Below are 21,425 nucleotides of genomic sequence, written 5' to 3' on the forward strand. Positions count from 1 at the left end.
GCTGGGGAAAGCAAACTGTGACTTCACATAGACAGAATTTCCTGGGGAAAATAATTTTGGGCCTAAAATAAAGATTAAACCCTGTTGTTCAGAGTATATGCATAAAGGTTACTGTGTCAGAATGGTCATTTAGGCTGTGATTTGTTAGGAATTACTTTTCTGAATAGTGATCATTCCCATCTATGCAGGTGAGCTTATTTCCAGTTTCTGGCTGTTGCTGTGTTTTAGAAATAAGAATTTTGTTGCTGATCACGGAGGGATGTTGTAACATGGATGAGAGAGCCTCATATGATGTGGAGGTTGGACAGCGGAGAGTTTAAATTAGGATTTGAAACTATAAGGCATAAGGCCACAGAAAATATGTTTTCTTCTGCAAACAAACAGATTACAGTCAAATAAGTGGGGATATTTAACCATAAACTGTCAGGCTGGGATAAAGCACAACTGTGACCAGAGAGCTGAAATGGATTTAAGGAACAGAGAGACTTTAGAGAATAGCAAAGAAATGTGCCCCTTAGCAGTATGTGAAAATAGATTAAATCTAATTGATTAATCACCTCGATTTCAATTTTTTTTTTTTAATATCTTGCTTGATGTGGTAGTGTTGTTATATATATTAATTGCTTGTGGTTTGCAGTGTTTCCCGAGTGAGAAATGCCTTCCTGTTGACTGTGCTGTCCAGCTGTTGGATCCCTCTGTGCAGATGGAATCCCACCCCTGTGTGTGCTGAACTCTTTCCCTTCTGTGATTGATTTACAGGTGATGACACCATGACAGGAGATGGGGGAGAGTACCTTAGGCCAGAAGACCTCCGGGAACTGGGAGATGACTCTTTGCCAAGCAGCCAGTTCTTGGATGGTATGAACTACCTGAGGTACAGCTTGGAAGGAGGACGATCAGACAGGTATTTGTCTGGATACATCGCTTTTCTTGTGATAATTCCACACTCATTTTGTTACAAACGTTTGAAATCCCCTTTTCAGGGTCTCTCACTCGAGCTGGCGGAGGCACACCCACAGTTCTAGTTCTGAATAGCTACCCAGGCACTCCTGGGTGTGAAATGTCTGCTGTAAGTCAGCAGTGTCTCTGGACTTACTGCCTTTAAGAACTGGGGTACACTAAAGGGAATAAAAGAAAAAAAGTAGAAGTCTTGGCAACAGAATTTTTAACCTACCTCGTTTTCCAGTCTTGATTGTTATTCTGGCAGCATCTCCAAAGCTCAGTGGAATCAGTAGGATCCCTTCTGTTTACTTCAGTAGGCTGTGAATTGCTCCTGGAACAAAAGATGTCAGGAAACAGTTTGGTTTTCCTCACAGCATGTGTAAATCCCATCATTCAGGTCTCACAAGCCTGGAGTCTTTGCTGGTTTTTAGGCAGTTCCAGTGAGTCTGCTGAAAACAAAGTGACTGTGCGGGCTTTTTAACTCCTAGAGGAAGTTTATGAACTACAGCAGAGTGCCTAAAGTCAAACCCTTTTGTTCTTTCCATGGCAACAAAGATTTTATTTAAGATGATGTATACAAATGATTGTGCACGCAGATGTTAAGCCAGTTTAAGTTAAGCTCCCATTTAGAATGATTATACTGAAATGAAGCAAAATTATAAAGGGAGAAATAATGAAAGAAGAAAAACGTCTTTCTGACTCCATGGTCTCATTTTCTGTCACCTTCAGGTTACTGGTTTTAAGAATTTTCACAGAGATTGGTTCCATTGTTTTGCCTTTGCTTTAATGTGATTTTTCATTGCATTATACGGACTTTGGTTTTCCAAGAAATTCAGTAAAGCAGAACAGTATTAGCAGTCTAGACTCATGTAAACCTTATGCATTGATCAATTTGATTTCAGAACATATATTTTTCATTTGTAACCATCTTCCCTATTTATTTTATTTCTCTCTCCCCTTCATTTTCCTTTCTTTTCCATATGCTTTCATTAGCATCATGCCCAGGTAGGTATCACACAGCATGAACACCTGTTGTCTCTATACCCTTCTGTGGCACCTGTCTCTGTTCATCCACTTTGGAGGCCTGCTGTATGCCAGAAAGTTGGTTTGGAGGACCAAATGAACGATGCTGCTGTTGGAAAGTGTTTTCAAGGTTGATTTGTACAGTTTTCAATGATACCAGGTTTTTTCTCAGCCTCTGAAACTACATATACTTCAACAGGAATTACATTTAAGTGGACTAGAGCTTGTTAGATCTCTCTAGGCTTGTGGATATGCACTGCAACGTGGTCTCCCAGGTATCCAGGTTAGAAACTAGGCTAAGGAATGCTGCTTATATTTTCTGGATACCACCTGGGCCTTGCTCAGGGCTTAGAAGAGAAGGGTGATACATAAGGCACACTCTTACGTTCAGGAGCTTTGTAGCATTCCTGGGTTCCACAGTTCCATCTCTGTGGCTGAGTGTTATTGGCCCCACAGCCTCTGTGACTTAAAATTCATCAACCAGATTTGGAAAGAATCTGTATTTAGATGGTATTTTTGACTCTGATTTAGGTAGGTTTTTATTTTGTTTTATTTTATTTAAAGGGATTCCTCAAGTGCCTTTATTTCTGAGTCTTTAACTACTGGTTTGCTCTTGGTTTAGGTGGTCCATCTCACAGAGAGGGGCAGTGCCATCTGAACACTAGGTTTGAAATTGAGTTTAGAAGGAAATTTAAAGTTCTAATTAACTACAAACCTCAGTCATGTGTGTGCCTGTAGATAAAGCCCATACTGGATGTATTTACTGGAGCTTATGTACAGGTAGTACATAGTGGATATATACTTGTCGTGGTGGTAGTAGCAGTGAAGATGGACAAAATCACCGTGGAGATAACCAGCCAACTTTAGTTCAGGCTTCTTTTCGTTCAGTGTCTGTCCAGGACATGACAGTAGCTGAATAGCAGAACCTACAACTTGGATGGTGACTCTCTCACGAGCATTGCATGGCACAGCAAAGCAGTTCTGGAAGTGTCAAACGTGGAAATGAACACAGGATAATGAGGGCAAATGGGGTCTGCTACTGAGGCTCATTTCTCAGCCAAAGAACAAATGTTGGTTTCGTTTTTTCTCAAGACTTTCCAAAGCCTGATCCTTGTGTAGTGCCTGTCTTGGCTTCCAGTTTTGTACAGTCCACCTAGGATGCTCAACAGACCTTTGGTATGAGTCAGTCATCCAGAGCATTCATTTTTCTTCCATGTCATATATTTCTAATAAAAATAAGGTAACCATTTGCTTCTAAAAATGGATCAAAAACCCCAAACCTGAGTGAATGTAGCTATTGTTAAAGAAGGCTGAGTGGTCTGAATCAGATGGTATTTGAACTGCACTTAAAGCACTTGAAACTCATGTCTGTAGTGAATGCATGACTTGCTAACTTCTGAAAATGAATTATCCTTTAAAAATCTGCGTATCCAGATAAATGGCCTATTGTTCTGATCCCGCATATTAGTCATTCTGAGTACTACTCACAGATGTGTAAGCCAGGAAAACAAAACTGCTGCCTTCAGTTACATGTACAGTTATATTCCTCTACACCTATCGCAGAGTACACGTACAACATCTGAAGGTGGCTGATCTGTTTTTAAAAACCACTCCTGTAAAACTGCAGCCAGTGAATATCGAAGGGACAAAACTAGTGCTGTTTGGTAGCAGAAACCCCATTTACCTCGATATGTCCTTCTGTGGCGTCCTGTGTGTCTGGTTTTTTTCCTTTGCTTTTTGCTGGTGGATGCTGCAGTTACATTCTGAGCCAGCGCTTGGAAGCAGCTTATTTACTGCCTTGCACCTCTCATTGCTACAGCAACCAGCGTTCTGTGGAGCTGTGCGTACTCACAGCGAGATCTGTGCTCCCATTTGGACTGCCTCCCTAAAGATGCTGCTGGCGTTCACAGGAACAGTCCTGTTTTCCACAGGAGCTTGTGGCTGGCCACACTTCACCTTGCTGTGTGTACCTTCCAGGGGACAACGTCAAGCTTACTTATTTACAGGTTTAAGGGGAGAGAGTAGGTCAGGGGGCAAGAGTCATTCCAGCTTTTCCTCAGGTGGCAGCATTCTGGTTTTCCGCAGTGGTCTGTGGGACGTAGTGGAGAACTTCTCCAGAGAGCCTTGCTTAAAAGAAATTAATGCATTTTGTTGTAAGGAAACTATCATGCCACAAAGCCAAGCCTAAAGTATCTGTGAGTAAGCAACTGAGTCAGTGGAGAGGCTCTGTGGCCCGTGGTCGGGGAGGTGGCACAGCCCCGCCGTGTTCCCCCGGGACTGGGATCTGCTCCCCCTGGAAGCTGCATCCCGTCGCTAATTGCACGCTTCTTTCATTCTCCCACTCGCTCTGTCATGACACCTTCCCAACATCATCTGTGCTGCTGATGCATTGCTATGGCATCCTACCAACCTGCCAGCCTGCGGTCCTTCAGTTCAGACAGGTCCCACACCCTGAGCCACGCCTCCTACCTGCGGGACAGCGCCATGATCGACGACACCGTGGTGATCCCCAGCCAGCAGGTAAGAGAAAACCCCCTGAACTCACTCAGTGCCGGGAGAAGTCAGGGCAGAGAAAAAGATCTCGGCGTAAATCGCACTAAATGAGTCTGTGTGGTGTTTGCTGCTTGTTTATTTTAGTACAAGTCTCTCTGTTTTTGCTGATATTTAACAGCATATTGTACCGTGTTAAACTCTATTCCAGAATAAGTGGCTGAGCTGTGTGAGTTACAAGGACTGTGTTCTTAATGTTTTCTCCATTTTAACTGGTTTTTGAATGTTGCTACAACCATCGGGCTAAACGTTCTAGTGAACTCACTGCCATTGTACTCAAAGATACTCTCCTGAAACATGCTTTTAGTTAAAGAAAGCCCTCTTGGTAAATCACTCTTACCAAGAGGAAATGCCCTCTTGGTAAATCACAGCATTCATTTCACTGATACCACTAACACAGGATTACTTTAAGCAATTGCAGAATGGTACAATAAGGGGTTTTTAATATCTCGATGCTATTCTTACCCCTTTGTTTTCTTTTTAAAAAAATTATGCTTTAGGCACTGCTAAGCAAAATACATCTTATTGTTTGGTTGTTTATTTGATTTCATTGCAGTAAAAAGGGTTGGGTTTTTTTTTTTTTCTTCCCAAGGTAACAACTCTGGCCAAAGAAGCTGAAAGGAATTCCTATCGCTTAAGCTGGGGCCCTGAAAACTTGGACAATGTGGCTCTTTCTTCCAGCCCTATTCACTCAGGGTGAGTGTATCAATTAGCATTTTACTTAAAAATGGGAAAGAGAGTACCTGCAGTGGCAGCAGCTTCAACTAATGCTTAACTATGAGCTGTATTTTAATTCCTTACCTCCTGGAGCTGTCAATAAGTTGTTATGATCTCTTTAAGCTCTGACAATCAAGCAAACCTGAGTACCATGACTGTTCACTGAAATTGCTGCAAGTTAGTGAGCCCTGAGTCAAGTTCAAGAGGAATGAATAAGATAATTGACACATACACGCAGGAATTGTGTGAATTTTATGGAGAAATAAATCACTGCCTCTTTGGAATTAGCAATAATTGAGATCAAGGGCCTAATCATTCCAGATGATGAGTACTTACCGTGCTAGTGGAGTAATTTAGGTGAGCACTGACCCTGGTGTTTGCCTTTCAAATGGCAGGAATAGACAAACAACCTAAACATCGTGTGGTTTGTGTATATTTAGGCACTCTTTTCATGTGTTCTCACAACTGACTCTTCATAAGCATTTGCATTTAGGCAAGCTCATTGTTTTGGCATAAGGCAGGTCAAACTGCAGGCCCAGCCAAGTTCATGCTTAGAAAGCTTATCCTGGCTGGCCTTTTAAACACTCCTACTGCCTACTCCTCCTTACTGTGTTTTAAGTAATTCTGGTTTTCACACTGAATTCTACACTTGTGTTCTGCTGTGAGGTTTGATTAGAAACATGCAGATGAGTTCATAAAAGAACTGATGTAATTAAAAAGCCTCTAACTTCTGTGGCACTGCGTTGTACACAGCATGGCTGGACATCACGAGGGGAAAGATGAGTTTTGTTCATCTCAAACGACTTTGCAACTATCTTACAGTCCATATCTTTTGAAATATAGCACTGGAGTCCCATTTGGAATGACAGGTCTAGAGGAGGAACAATATTGTCATAACTGTGATTGCAAATGGCTTGATGTGACATAGATGAGAAGTATTTTTGTTGGCTGATAGGAGGATACTTGGCTGTGACCAGTGTTGTTTGGATTTTGCTTTTCATGAGCTCTACAACTAACAAATGAAATGAAAATACTTAATATGTAAAGTATGTATGTGTTTTTATATATGCTGGTAAGCTTTAAAATGGCTTTGGTGCTTTATTCTAACCCTACATAGATTCCATACTTTTTCCAAAGGATGTATTAGTTTTCCCTTTCAGAAAGATAGGTCTTGCCTGTGATTGCAGAGGATGAACTAAGGACTTTCTAGGAGAGTGGCATTTATTTTTTGGATGTGCAGTATTTTTGTGGTTTTCTTTTAAATTATATTAGTGATATTTCGATATTTTGGGATGACCAGGATGCTGGTAGTAGGAGAAGATATCTGATTTTAATAGGAGCAACACTCCTTCAGCCTTACATTAAATAGTAACCTTTCACATGACACAAATTATGTTCCTCTTTCTATACATACCACTTGCCACTAAATATTGTAATAAAGAAACCTATAATAATGATTCCTTGGCCTTTGGAAAAGACTGTACACCACTTCATTTTTATGTTGTTTAGATTTGTGCAAGTCATCAAATCATCATAAACCGTTGGGGGTATATATATGGTTTTTTTTTAGCAAAGCACACTGACTACTAGAGTTTGCTTTTGAAAGTGAAACAGTTGTAGAAGTACTGGAACAACAAATATATTTGTCATTTATACTCCTCTTGTCACCCACACCCTCCTCCACACACAGACACACACTATTAGTAGGTTTTTCTGAACCAGCAGCACTGCTATCATTTGGATGCATGCAGTGGAAAAGTATTTATCTGCCATGAAAGAAAACTCTTAGAATTTTTAGAGAAATCCTATATAAACACACTCAGTGGCCATGGGCAAGGGTCTGTCCTTGATTTTACCCAAGACACTGAAAATGTATTGAATTCAGATTGTGAAATAACTTATCAGCAAGGCATTGGACATGAAGATTTCAAGTCACAGAAGATTTTAAGTTTGTGTTCTGTGCAATCTGAGGAAAAAAATTACGCCCTGCATTGTTTCAGTGGTGAACCCCAAATTGTTGTTGGGTTCTTACTGATGTCCCGTTGTAGGGAAGTGTTTCTGTGGATCAGTGTAACACCCCCAGCAAAAGCATCAATTCCGAGAGAACTGTTCTCTCAGTGTGGAATTTCACAGGCACGTACTTCAGCCTTTGCATAACTAACCAAAACCCTTTCCATGTCTGAAATTTCAGAAGGGGAAAATGTTTTAACTGTCTACTTATTGTTTCAATGTGTTGATAATTTCATCAGTAAGGAAGGAAAAGCAAGATCTTTTGTCAGGGTCTTTGGCAACTGTTTCAAAACCCAGAAAACGTTTCTCTCTTAAGAGGTGACATACTTGTGGTGCTCAAAATCTCAACATAAAGATCTCCTGGACATTTTACACTGTTGACAGTTTCTGAGTAGTTTCATGCATTGGCTGAAGGTAAAAATATGAATTCCTGCATTTAAACTCCCTTTCAGCAAATCAGATTTGCTTCTCTTGATAAAACAATCTGATCTTACATATTGAGCTAAGTTAAGGACTTCTGAATATACCAGAAAGTTTAGGTGCTAAATATCCAATAATATAAGAGTTTTATTGCTTTGCTGGTGATATCAGGGGATATTATTTATAATTTCCTGTTAAGGTGTTGTGACAGACAGAACTACACCTACATAATTCAAATACGTTTCACAGTCTTACTCTCATACCTCACCATATCCTATTGTGGAAGAACAAATTTTCTTCAAGTTGAAAGGCAAAAAAATCACTGAACTGAAAGGTTTCTTTTTGCTTGCAGCATTTAGCTTTGGGTCCAGGCTTTGATATTAACTTGATTTTTTGTTCTGGAGAAAATACGTAGCAGCTCTGCAAATGTTCCAGCTCTGACTTGCTCACAGTAAAACTCCTATTTAATGAAAGATATTGAATATATATAATTTGATGGAGAGGTCCCTATTTGACTGTTTGATGATTTGAGAGTATCAGTACTTCTATCTTGAAAAAAAAAAGTTGGGATATTATTAGTGAGTTTGTCTTTCTGGAAGTCCTTGCCTCCATCAATGAAAAAAGGTGAAGGATGAGGGAGTGGGCATCTCATACTGTGACAAATAATGTGAATTATCATTCTTAGCTGCATGTCTGCAAAAAAGGAGGCTGGATCCTTGCTAACAAGGTAATCAAAATCTATTTCAAGTGTTGTATTTTGAATCCATAACATTGCTTTTCCCAATGTGAGATTGATTTCCTGGAAATCGTTATGGAAACAGGACCTGGCAGCGACCAGCTGATAGTCATTTCTTAAATCTGAAAGTCTGAATGACTTCAAATTTTGCTGTAGCTTTATGACCTTTGTTCAGAAAGTTACAGTGAGGAAAAACAGCGGATTTGTTTCATGAATAGCAAATTGGTGTTAATGGAAGAAAATGGCAACGGAGATCCATAGAAAAAGGGACATTGGAAAACTAACTGTCCGTGTGACACCGAGTGATTACCGAGAGCCTAAACAGGTCAAACTGAAAGTTTGGAATTTAAAGGAGGACAAGAAACATGTTGAAATGGAGAAGAGGGGAGGACAGGAGCTATAGATAGGGAAATCAAAGAAAAGAAATAATGATTCATCGTGTAATCAGGAACACTGGCTGGAATTACCTTCGATTCCTTGCCCTCTGATAAATCATGGCCCACGTTTCACACGTGGATACCTGAACTGAGCAGCACTTCCCTTGATCTGCTCCTCGAAGGTTTCTTCAGAATCTAGCTGTGCATTTCAGGCATCTGACTTCCAGTGGGAGAATGTCTGGAGAGGGCCCAGATCACTGGAGTTTTACTCCTGTAGTAGCAGTGGCCGTTTGTAACCAGGGCTGTTCTCGTAGGCTCGTTTCCGTGCTCACTCCTGCCTTCTCACACGGAATGAATATGCACATATATGTATATGTTCATGTGTTTGATTTAGAAATCGGTTTCATTTTTTTTCCCAATATTTCAGTATTTCATTTAACTCATTCTTTTCTCCTCCCCCCCTTTCTTTTCCTTTTTGATGTTAAATCATCTATTCTATTGCAGATGCTCTTCTCCATGTCTTGATCTTGACAACAGCAGGTGAACTTCTGCATAATTTCTTTCTTTAATACATTGCACTTCTCACCCACCCTATTTATCCTCCCCTCTTACCTCACTTCAGGATGCTTTTGTGTTTTGATAGTGCACGTTAGCCAAGACAAAAAAATCAGTTTAACTAGCAGGAATAGTTACATGTGGCCCTGTTTCTCTTCTTATGCAGTAAGTGCCCACTTTCTCCCTCTGCTTTGTCATCTATAACAAAAGAGTTCTGAACACATAATAAGTCCACTGCAAAAAAAAACTTAACAAAGCTCCTTATGCATTCCTAGATTGTTTTAACCACTGGTTTATTTAACAATACCCTTTCTTTGTCCGTGGCATGCTTTAATATTAATATTTAAAGGAAGGTAAAAACCCTCCACAAAAACCCAACACAAACCACTGTAAATTGTTAAATTATTAAGTGGGCCTTTTATCTCATTGTCTATATAAAGAATATTTCAGAGCCACTCCCTAGGCCATATTTGCCCAGTTGTGCCACCATATTTGAACTAGTAGAATAACTGCCCAGGCTGAGTGTATATTATTTTTCATGCCACACGTATTTTTTTGTGCTGTAGTTAATCAGTGCTTGAAGCTGAGCCATTCCCAAAGGAGATTATCTTCCCTTGGCAATACTGAGTGTTTATTGCCACCTCTTCAGCTCCTTTAACATGACGGTAGAAAGGTGAAAATCTCCTTAAATATTCAGCTGTGCAAAATTGTAAAATGGTTAAATGAACCCCCAAACTACAATTTTTAGGCCACGTCACTCAGTCTCTCAGCAGCCGGCTGATGCAGTGGATGTTATCAGAAGTCAATACTATAGCAGTTTCCCACGTAGGATCATGTTTTTTGTCCTCCTGGAATGTGTATTTTGCCTTGTTTCTGTATGGCACAGTTGCAGCCTGCTGGAAAGCACGCTGAGGTAGTTGAATGACTTGCTGTTGACTTCAGCGGGAGCTGGATCAAGGCCTTTTTTCGGAATTTCAGCCTCTCCGGGTTCTCCTCCTCCTGCTGAACACTTTGGGATGGCTGAAGCACCCTGATTGTTTGTTTCTGCTTCTTCACACTGCGACTAACACTGAATGCTGCTATCTCCTTGTTTCCCAGTTTCTGTTATTAAGTTCAGAAAAACCTAATGCTGAAAAGTTCTATCATGTGTCTCCAGTGGATGTGCTCTCCTTGGAGCTTTTGTTTCCTGCTGCCCGATGAGCGCATGTGTGGCTGCACAGTCTGAGAGAATAATCGTACCTGAGCCGAGTGTATGAAGGTGGTGGTGTAGATTTTGCCTCTCCTGTGTGTTCCAAGAACTGTTGCCTGTCCCAGGAAGCCCCTTCCCCTGCTGGGTTTTGCATGGCTCTCCCAATGACTCTGCAGAATGGGACGTGTGTTTGAGTGCCAACACCTGAGGCTGTGCCTGTCTCTTCACAGGACAGGGACTCCTCACAAAGCACACAACAAGTATCTTCCTTCACCCCCTGCAGCACTGACACATCCCTTTTTTTAATTTATTTGTTCATCCTGCTGTTCTCTTTCAAATGAGGATAGGTACAGAATAAAACCAAGTTAATTCTATGTGAATAAAATCAGCAAAGGGGGTAACTCAGGCTCTGATCTGAAATACAAATTTCATGAAAACAAGGCCCCAACTTTTTGTCCTTTTATCCAGTGTGTAATATTGTCTGTGTTTTGTTCCAAGTGAAGCCATTAGAAATGTCATTGCTGTTTGCTCTGCTCTCTGTAGAAGGCATGGAAACAACCTGAAAGATTTAGGGGCCTTTGTGTGTGTCCTCAACCAGAGGGGCACTGTAGCCAGTGTTACTTGGTATAGTTACCTTTCATATGGCAAGTATGTAGTTTTTAATTGCTCTAAAGTGGAGGAGAACGAAATGGCCTTTAATTTTTGAGTAAGACTTGCTACATTAGAAGGCAATGGATGATTCTTGAGCTGACTGCTATGTGTTTAACTGAAGCATGTATAGACTCCCCTGCAGTCTATAACTGATTCTTATAAAATAATTGCTTTTGCACTTTGTTTTTTTCTTTAGAGAAATAGTCCTCATTTCCCCTTCATTCTCTTTAAAAGAAGGAGGCAATGATTTCCCCAAACCTGATTTGTTTCATTGATTTGGCTGTCATGTTGCCACCTTGCTAAATCCCAGGAAAGCTCAGTATTGATCCAATTTGCAAGGCTGTGGGGGTCACATGTCTGTGTCATGCTTCATTTCTACCAGAACCTTTAAAACTGGAAGTGGAACTTACTCAAAGGCTGTCTTAGTACTGAGAAAGATGCACCTATACCCATAATCTCCTTTGACTTTGAATCATCACTTAATTAAAATTTAAGTTAAAGTTCCTTTAATCCCCTTTATTTACCTTCTTTTCTTTTCTATTTTTCCCCTCTTGAACCATTTGTGTTTCTCTTTAATGATCCCTCTCCTCTACATTCTCTGTACACAGGTGGTTGTTAGTGCTTTTAGTTGTGCCCCATGCAGTTGGCTCATGGGGTAAGCTCTGAGTTTCCTGCTCAGCTTCAGGGAGTATATATGAAATTAGGGTTATTAATATGCTGCTATTACGCATCGTTTTCTTTTTGACCATGGGAATTTATCACCATAAGGTATCACTTGGCAGAGTGATGGCTTCATCTGCCAATTATTCCTGCTAGTTTTATTTGTTGAGTGCAATCTCTTCCCATCTCAGCCTTGTCACTCAACAACACTGGTAAAAGAAGTGTTGGAGAGAGGAAAAATAACGTGTGTGCGCGTGGGCAGCAAAATAATTAGTTTGCATTTTATATTTCCCTTATATTAGTCATAGAATTTTTTCACTTTCCCAAATGCACATTTCAGAAAGCATATTTTATATCATGTGTTAGTTTTGTATGAATTATCTGTGTATTGATAGACACATTCCTTCAAAAGGGAAAAGCTTTTCCGGTCCTGGAACAGTAATGGCACGTTCCAGATGCCCTATTATGTAGCAAATAGGCAGGAAAAGAGGCTGCTGTGATTCAGAAAATGCATTATTATGAATTACTGGCTTCACCCTCTTGCATGAGGAAAAAGTATATGAAATGTGCTGATTAAAAAAAAAAGATGGAAAGAAATTGGATTAAATAAGTGCATGACAAAATGGATATGGCAACAAGGTGGGAAATAAACAGGGTGGTGTGGTGGAAAAGGATGTGTTTTTACACTCTGTGTCAGCTCTACAAATCCTGTGTCAGTGTATTATCCCTTGAGGTCTAGAGCTGAGAAATTTTCCCCCTCAGTTTCTTTCCTTTGCACTGTATTCGTGGTAGTTCTCCAAAATCTGTTTTCCAGGAATTTCGCAGTATTACATAGCTGGGTTTGTGAACTGACTCCTCCATAATGTGATAATTGGCACTAGTGCTGTTCTCACACTATTCTGTGCTTGTCTGAATAACTACTTTAGATCTTCCTTATGATAGAAACAGCTGTTTTTACAGTGGATGATAATAATAATAACGTCTTACTGTCTTTATTTTAACCATTGTTATGTTTGTGTCCTCTTTCCAGTGAGACTTGTCCTTGCCTGTTTTTCCACTCTTTGGAGCAATGGTTGCTCTCAGTGAGAGATGACTGATAGACTCTGTGATAGATTTACTGAGCCAGCAGGCACATTCAGTAAACTTAAACTGAGAGAAAGAGTTACAACCATGTTAATAGAAGGGAGATGATTTGGTTTGGAGCCCCACCTTTCCTGTGTATTTTTCTCTGGCACTTAACAGTGGGTTTGGCATTGCTGAGGCACATGTGGAGATAAGCTAAGGAGGATATAGGGTAGATAGGTGACCCAGCACTAAATGGACAGTGACAGAAGGGGATCCTGATGTTAAAGTACACAGTCTTTATGTCAATAATGAGAATAACTGACTCCCTAGAATTGTGTTTATGACAGTTTACCCAGTGAGAAATGTGAATGCTGCTTTAATTCAGTCAGAGCTTCTGGTAATTGCGGGGGGGGAGCTTTTGTGTTGCTCACAGTGTGTTAGCTTTAAAATGTGAAACTCCTCTTCCAGCAGCGTCACTAACTGCCTCAAACAACACCTCTTGTACTGGAGAGCTGCACCAATTCTCCGAAACAGCACCACTTTGATAACACCACTTCATGCACTTAACGGGCGATTGCAGTGCAAGCCGAGAGCATTAGTGCAACAATTGAGCACTCAGTGTCTCTTAAGCTCTTCTTTCATCTGTGCTTTACCCTGTATAAAGAATGTATTTTGTGAAGGAAGCTCCCATTCTTCTCAACTAATCCCCCCCGACAATGGAAGCTGTAAAATGTTTTCATTTTCTTTTTTTCCCCCCTTGTTAAAACCACAGAAACACCAAGCTCTAAGGAATGAGATAATGGTTGTACTACCCCCGAGTTTTACACTAAGCAAAGCCTAGAGGTATCTGAATGGCAGTAGACTAGGAGACTGCATGTGTGAGACAGACTGGCATCCGTGGTGCATGGTGTGCTTCCGACTGGCGCTTGTGGCTCCTTCCCATCCTCCATCCCTCTGACTTGCACGGTGTGTCGAGTGTTGTGTTCTTACAGCATGTGGAATTCCTTGTGTGGACAATGAATGGATGCAATGTTTGTTGCACAGAACGGTCAAGGGGACAGTGGAAAAATCCCTGTGTTCGTTACTCCTGTTACAAGGGAGTATATTTTCTCTGTTGCAGGTCCTTCAGTTGCATTTCTGTGACTCCCCATGAGATGATTCTATTTTAGTGGCTAGAACTAGGCCTGACACCGTTCTGTCTCCTCTGCTCTTACTTTCACTTCCAGCAGCCTGACATTCCCATCCCACATCAGGCATGATCCTAAGTCATAAACCAGTAAAAAAAAAAAATAAAAAAAAATTGGAAGTAGTTCTACACCTTTCCCAAGAATGTCCCAAATCTGTCAAAATCTACGTTTGGTTATATGTGGAACTACAAAAAATTAAGCACAAAAGAAATTCCAAACAAAATAAAATGTTTTTCTCCCTCTTAAAGAAAAAAATAATTTCCCTTGTGCTAGAAGAGGACTCCCTGTAGATGGATTTGTGCATCTCTACGTTTTCCAGTGGGGCACTGCATTGGTGTGCAAAGTACTACAGACAAACAAAAATCCATAAATAAATCTCTTACACAGTTTATACCCCTCTCATACGGTGCCTGTAGCTATTGTTGTCTGACCAAAATCCAAAATTTGTCTTCAAGCACAAATGACTTGCTGGGGTTTTTTTATGGTAACCCCACTGATGGAGTATGAATTGTATCCACATGCTCCAGAATGAAATTTGGTTGTTTTTTTTTTTAATATCCAAACCTATTTTTGTTAGAAATTATATTTTGCCGAATAATCATAAAATTATATTGAGAGCCCCCCAAAAAAATCCCACGCCATCCTGTCACAATTGGCTTTATATTTTTGAATCATAAATAATTTCCTTGTATTTGCTTGTGAAGTATTTAATGAGTGCCCACTTTAAGCACAGTTGTTTGCAGATACCGAGGAGTGATACAGGCTCACATTTATTGGTGTCTGCTGGTACTTTACCAGCAGCAGCACCGTGAAACAAGACTTTCAGTGAAGAACACTTAGGTAGCAGTTGTTAATGAATAAACGACCTCAGCATGATTTGGTGCTTCCCATGGGAGAAAGGCTTTTTCTAATTGTGCCTCTTGAGCAAGAGCCCCGTTGACATACGTAGTGGGACGTACCCACGGAACATGCCATAAGACTCTGTCTCTGACTGGTTTTCCCTGGTTTTTGCAGCTTCCTGGTGAGCTTCATGGTGGACGCCCGCGGGGGTGCCATGAGGGGCTGCCGGCACAACGGGCTGCGCATCATCATCCCCCCGCGCAAGTGCACGGCCCCGACGCGCGTGACCTGCCGGCTGGTGAAGCGCCACCGGCTGGCCACCATGCCCCCCATGGTGGAAGGGGAAGGGCTGGCCAGCCGCCTCATCGAAGTGGGACCTTCTGGGGCGCAGTTCCTTGGGTAAGGGGGTTGGCCACGCGGCCCGGAGGAAAACGTTCTCAACCGTGTTTTCGCGTTTTAAGTTGCACCGGAAGGGTTGTTTTTTTTCGAGACATGAGGTGAAAAAGATCTTTGTGGCGTGGTAGCAGACAGAAACACAGATCTGTGAAATACAGATTGGTTGCCACTTAACGAATCGTGAAGGTTTTACACCTTTTCCTTTCAAAGTGGGTATTTTAAGCACTTGCACTAAGGTTAATGTGCTTCTGCGGATATAATTATTACTCAGTGTTGTGGGATATTATAGTGGGAAGAGACTCCCTTAGAACCGGAAAAGGCAGTTCATGCTCTATTTAAAAGATGAGTAGCACAGCACTGATCTAAACCCCGAATATGAAGCTTGCTACATACACAGTGGGCTATTCTAGGGACTTCTGTTCTGTTATCAGTAATTTGGACTATGAAGGAAGCACAGTGCCTTTGATTTTTCTGGAGCTGAAATTGCTAAAGTAAGCAATTGGACAACCCTGGAATTTTTTGGTCATTTCTTTTGTCCTGTGCTGCAAAACCTGTAGAAAGGTCAGATTTGTGTCTGCTTCAGCAGACAGTTCGTTTCAGCAATTTTCAGCTGAAAGCAACAGTCACTTGCACTTCTAAAAATTTGTTTTGCCAACTGTTCTCCCTATCAACTGTGGCATCCAGAAGGGAATGATTGAAGGAACCCCTTCTATTACATTCAGAAAGTAGAAAAGAAGTGACTCTGTGAGCGGCAATAGTTTAAATCCATTTGGGAACAACTCAGTTGCTTTAAAATCCTATTATAATAGGCAGTCATCAGAGCTACCATCTTCATTAGTGCTACCACTTATTCTTTTCACATCTTGGTCACCTTAAAGAGAAAGCAGAAAGAAATATAAAGAGCAGAAGAAATATTGTGCTTTCACATTCAGTCTTCCTGTTATCTCTGTCGCACACAAATGGATTTTGAGTACGTCTCCCTTTTTTTTTTTTAATGGTTTCTCTATCTAATGAGAACGTCTCCCTAAAAGACAAGGCTGTAGCGGAGTTGGTTCATTCTCAGCTCTTTGTGCCCTTTCCTGCGAGTGTTTTTCCGGGTGTTGTGCTGGCAGTGAAATCAGAAAATCGCTGTGCAGTTTGCAGAGGTGCATTCTAAGGTCCAGATCCCGTTCCCATCGAGTTCATGGCCAAAGCCCCCATAAAGCAAGACAAGATCCTAAATTTGTGAAACCGATTTTGCCGATTTTGGTCACCAAATTGTCACAGCTAGGACGGAACCTTATTTAGTGTACAGCCTAATTCCACTCTGTGCACCAGACAGTGGCACTGGCGTTCTGGCACAAAAAATACATAAAGTTTATTTATGTTCTTTCTTTCACTGCTGCTTTGGATGTACTCAGTAAACTTCATCTGCCTACGGCTCCTCCCCCACTTAATGAGGGAGAAAGCTTGGTCAGCCGAATCCTTCAGCTGGGGCCTCCTGGGACCAAATTCCTTGGGTAGGAGAGACTTGAAACAAATTGATGGATGCTGACCTCCCCATTCTTCTCCTCCTTCTGCAATATGATTTTTTTATTGTCATTATGCCCATGATATTGTCCCTTTCTATCATTTGAAATTTTGTACACTTAACCCTTAGTGGACCATTTTTCAACCTTTGTGATATGTGGTTTTGTTTTGGTGGTATGTTTGTATCTTTTTCTTCGAGTACTGTGGCCTTCATTTTTGTTTTGGCATGAAATCTTCCTAGTTATGTGCTTGATGTCTGTAGCAAAGCAACCTGGATTGGGACAAAAAAAAAAAAAAGGAATCTACTGTAAATTTCAAGCTGTTTTTTTGTATCAAGGACTGATCAATCGATAAGTTCTATGTTGGATACCACCGGTGTGATAGAACACATGGCATCTACTATGTATATGGTAACCTGTGTGAGTCCTCTAATTAGAGAAGTGTTTATACAAATATATTTATATTTTCTCTCTTATTTCTAAGAGTATGTATGTATATGTGTATCTAAATATAGATATATTATATGTACACATGTGTATATGTGTGTGTATATATATATATATGGGCGCTTATGCTGATACATGTATTGACATGTGCTTGTAAGGCAACAAGGCAAATTCTTATCTCCTATACTGCAATAGCAACCCAGACAATCTCCTCAGACCTCCTGTATCTCTCCCGAGGTGTAAATCAGGAATAAGTTCATTGGAATATATAGAATTATGAAGAAGTAAATTGGCGCAGGACACACCTGCCCCCTCGATAGCAATGAAATTATTCTGATTTGCACTAGTATAAGTGAGATCAGAATTTGTACCACTATTCCTGTATATTACAGTAGATTCTCTTTGAAATGAAGTTGCACAGGTTAACCCAGACAGTAGTGACAACTAAAACGAGCATGAGTTTTTGATGGATTTGCGGAACAATCACCAAATTTCCAGATAAGCACTATTATCTTACCAAATCTCATTCACACTGTGGAAAGAGGTGAATGCACTTTTTCATCTGTCCTTCAGCACTTACTGGGTCCCTGTAAACATTTAGTTTGTGTTAGTGGCCTACTAGTTTAGGATTGTGCCGAAGTATTCCAGCCAAATAGGTAGAATTCCAGGTCACTTTGTGGCAGACTGAATAGAGTTGCTGTTAATCCTGTCTCTTCCTCTCTCCCGTGTGCATTTAATGCGCTGTGTTGCCGTGCCAGGCCTGTGATTGTGGAGATCCCCCACTTTGCTGCTCTGCGTGGGAAGGAGAGGGAGCTGGTGATCCTGCGCAGCGAGAACGGGGACAGCTGGAAGGAGCACTTCTGTGAATACACTGAGGATGAGCTGAACGAAATCCTCAATGGGATGGATGAAGGTACCCAGGGGGGGACTTGGCTTTTTATCCTGCTCCTGCACTGCTGCTCTAACTGGGGTAATAGCTTTGACCATTTGCTTACTTGCCTTGCCTCGTCTGCTGAAGTCATGGGATGAGACATCTGCCATCACGAAATTGGGAAGAGGTGCTACGCTTGTGTTTGCTGCTGCTCCTTTTCATGGTGTGAAACAAAAAGTTTCCATAGCAAACATCTTTCCAAAACAAGGCAATTATCATACTAATCCTTCCCAAGCAGCCCCACGTGTGGGAGGAAATGTCAGTCACGGGTACTCTTTGCTTTCTGAGAGAACAGAATGGCCTTGGGCTGTCTTGGAGCTGCAAAATTTGTTAGTTTTTTAACAAAAAAACCCAAACAAACCCCAAAGTAAACAAGCCACTTCACAGAATTAAAGGCAAACTCATACTTTTATAGTTTTTTATTTTGAAGTTTCGTTTTCTTTGTGCTGCATCACGACGTTCTAAATATGTGAGGAAGAAATGAGCTTGGACAAGTCCTTTGGTGTGTTTGGCTGCTTATCTTGGAGATGTCAACATATTCTGTTGGCTGTCTTAAGTTCCCTTCAGTTGGTTGGTCAGTCTGTCTGTCTGTCCTTTTCCGTATTTCTCTGGTTTAGCTGAACACTGGGATGTGTTCCCTTTTCCCCCTCGATTTCTAGACTAAAAAACTTTGTGTAAGTTGCATGAAACTATGAAAAGCTTGACTGCATTTTGAAGTTTCTGTGAAACTCTTGTCTTCTGACCATCTCCTCTTTCGCCCTCAGTACTTGACACTCCAGAGGAGCTGGAGAAGAAGCGGATCTGCCGCATCATCACCCGGGATTTCCCTCAGTACTTCGCGGTGGTGTCCCGGATCAAGCAGGACAGCAACCTCATCGGGCCCGAGGGAGGGGTGCTGAGCAGCACTGTGGTGCCACAAGTACAGGCAGTCTTCCCAGAAGGGGCTCTAACCAAACGAATCCGCGTTGGCCTCCAGGTACGGTGCAATAATCACAAGGTTTTTAGTGTAAAATCACCTTCTTTGAAGTTCTGGGCCCCTCAGTTTAGGAAGGGTGCTGGAGAGGTGTCCAAAGAAGGGCAACGAGGCTGGGGAAGGGACTGGAGCACAAGTGCTGTGAGGAGAGGCTGAGGGAGCTGGGGTTGTTCAACCTGGAGAGGAGGAGGCTCAGGGGAGACCTCATCACTCTCTACAACCCCTCTGACAGGAGGGGGGAGCCAGGTGGGGGTCAGTCTCTTCTCCCAGGAACCAGCAGTAGGACAAGAGGGCACAGTCTTGAGCTGTGCCAGGGGAGGTTCAGCTTGGATATTAGGAAGAAATTCTTTACAGAGTAATCAGACACTGGAATGGGCTGCCAAGGAAGTTGGTGGAGTCACTATCCCTGGAGGTGTTTAAGAAGAGACTGGATGTGGCATCAGTGCCATGGTCTGGGTGACAAGGTGGTGTTGGGTTATAGGTTGGACCTGATGATCTCACAGGTCTTTTCCAACCTAGTTGAATCTGTGATTCTCTGAATGGAGAACAGCATGTTCAACTTATCGTGTTGTATCTTGTCTACGATGCTTCTAGTAAAAATAGTAATAATAAAAAAGAAAGTCCATGCAAAAGTCAAAGCAAGTAGTAAAACTTTGGGTTTTCCAGTTAGTTCAGATTCCTATCTGTTAACTGTCCGTATAATCTTGAGAAAAGTACCTAATTTTGCTGATGATTATGATATAGTAATAATAATATAATATATTGATAATGATACAGTAGGTCATAGAACAGTTTCTTAAATACTTCTTGTGAAAGGCAGCAGAGAAAAAAAAAGTGCTGCAATAATTAAGTCAGCTGTACAGATTCTTAGCATGAAGGAACCAGCCTAACAATTCACTCCTGAAAGAAGGGGAAGTCTTTTCCCCTGTCCTCCTGCTGCTTGCATCCCCAGCTTACCCTGACCAGGAGACTGTGCTTGTTGGTATCCCCTAGGATTGGGTGAATAGCACACTTTTAAAACAGCTCAGAGCTTGTTCTAAGGGGAACTCACAAACTCACTACGTTGTTTTCAAGTAACCATGCTGTTATTTTTCCTGTTGCTCTGGCAAGGCTCAACCTATGCACACTGAACTTACGAAGAAGATTTTAGGCAACAAGGCCACCTTCAGCCCCATCGTCACGCTGGAGCCCAGGAGGAGGAAGTTCCACAAACCCATCACGATGACGATTCCCGTCCCCAAGGCCTCCAGCGACGGGATCATGAATGGCTACGGAGGCGACACGCCCACCCTGAGGTTACTATGCAGCATAACAGGTAGGAGTGCCAGTGCTGGAGCTTTCCACGTGCATCTTGAATCTGTCACTCCTCGTGGGCTGGAAAATGTTTTAAGCTGATTACACACACGGGAAGCTCGGAGAAAACCTGGCTGGGATGAGAAGCTGTGAAAATAAACTACTTCGCAAACAATTATTTTTAAACAGAAATAACATTTGTTGTTTGGACTAACAAGAGATGTGTAATATAATCATACACTTGAGGTTTGGTGGGGTTTTTTGCATTTTCCTTACAGTTTGTGTCTTGAAAACCAACATAGCTCTGCCTGGCAGAGTAAGTGTAGTTCAAACTTAATGTTGCACTACACTTGAATGAAAAATAATGGATTTAAACACTTAATGCTTGCTATAACTCCAAAGTGACCAGTGCCTCATTTAGTCTCACTTAAGAGGCAGAAATGAGCTGCATGCATTTAATTTAATAAATTAATTTAATCATGTTTAATTTAACCCCTCCAATCCTGCCAGCATTGGTGGCATAATATGGACCCAAGGAGAAGGCATGTCTGGGATTATTACTGATTTCATAACCATTAAAAACTCAGAAGAATTGAAAATATTTCTTAGAAGCAAAAGAGTTGTAGACTTGCTTGGTTTTAATTTTTTTTTTTTAAAATCTCTCTTCCTTCAGGAGGAACCACCCCTGCTCAATGGGAAGACATCACCGGGACAACACCACTGACATTTGTTAATGAATGTGTTTCCTTCACAACAAATGTGTCTGCCAGGTACCTACACAACCAAACATGAGTTTTACAGTGATACTTTCAAGTGCAGGTCTTTTTTTCCCAACAAATATTTCCTTTCAACTATTTTAGTTTATACAGTAGAAGGAACAGAGATACTTATTATTATACAAATTTCCGTGGAAATAGAAATTTTTTGTTTGGGTACCTCATTGTACATCTTAAAA

General features: G+C 41.3%; 1 protein-coding gene across 22 annotated transcripts in view; it reads left to right on the forward strand.

Annotated features, from left to right (window-relative positions):
* The window catches only part of ANK2 (ankyrin 2), a 176,670-nt gene that overhangs the window by 126,863 nt on the left and 28,382 nt on the right, over positions 1–21,425 (forward strand). For 5 of the 22 annotated variants that reach the window (XM_027658929.1, XM_027658950.1, XM_027658942.1 and 2 more), the window contains 8 exons: positions 760–904; positions 4,383–4,485; positions 5,108–5,211; positions 15,097–15,321; positions 18,032–18,186; positions 18,969–19,180; positions 20,288–20,492; positions 21,144–21,240. In XM_027658929.1, the coding sequence (XP_027514730.1) occupies positions 760–904; positions 4,383–4,485; positions 5,108–5,211; positions 15,097–15,321; positions 18,032–18,186; positions 18,969–19,180; positions 20,288–20,492; positions 21,144–21,240 (1,246 nt within the window). Of the gene's footprint in view, positions 1–759; positions 905–1,935; positions 1,948–4,382; positions 4,486–5,107; positions 5,212–8,347; positions 8,390–9,279; positions 9,316–15,096; positions 15,322–16,718; positions 16,818–18,031; positions 18,187–18,968; positions 19,181–20,287; positions 20,493–21,143; positions 21,241–21,425 lie in introns of all 22 variants that reach the window. The other 17 variants (XM_027658934.1, XM_027658940.1, XM_027658932.1 and 14 more) reach the window with 9 other exon arrangements.

Source organism: Corapipo altera, unplaced genomic scaffold (assembly GCF_003945725.1).
Source record: "Corapipo altera isolate COAL_440 unplaced genomic scaffold, ASM394572v1 255, whole genome shotgun sequence".
Classification (NCBI taxonomy): domain Eukaryota; kingdom Metazoa; phylum Chordata; class Aves; order Passeriformes; family Pipridae; genus Corapipo; species Corapipo altera.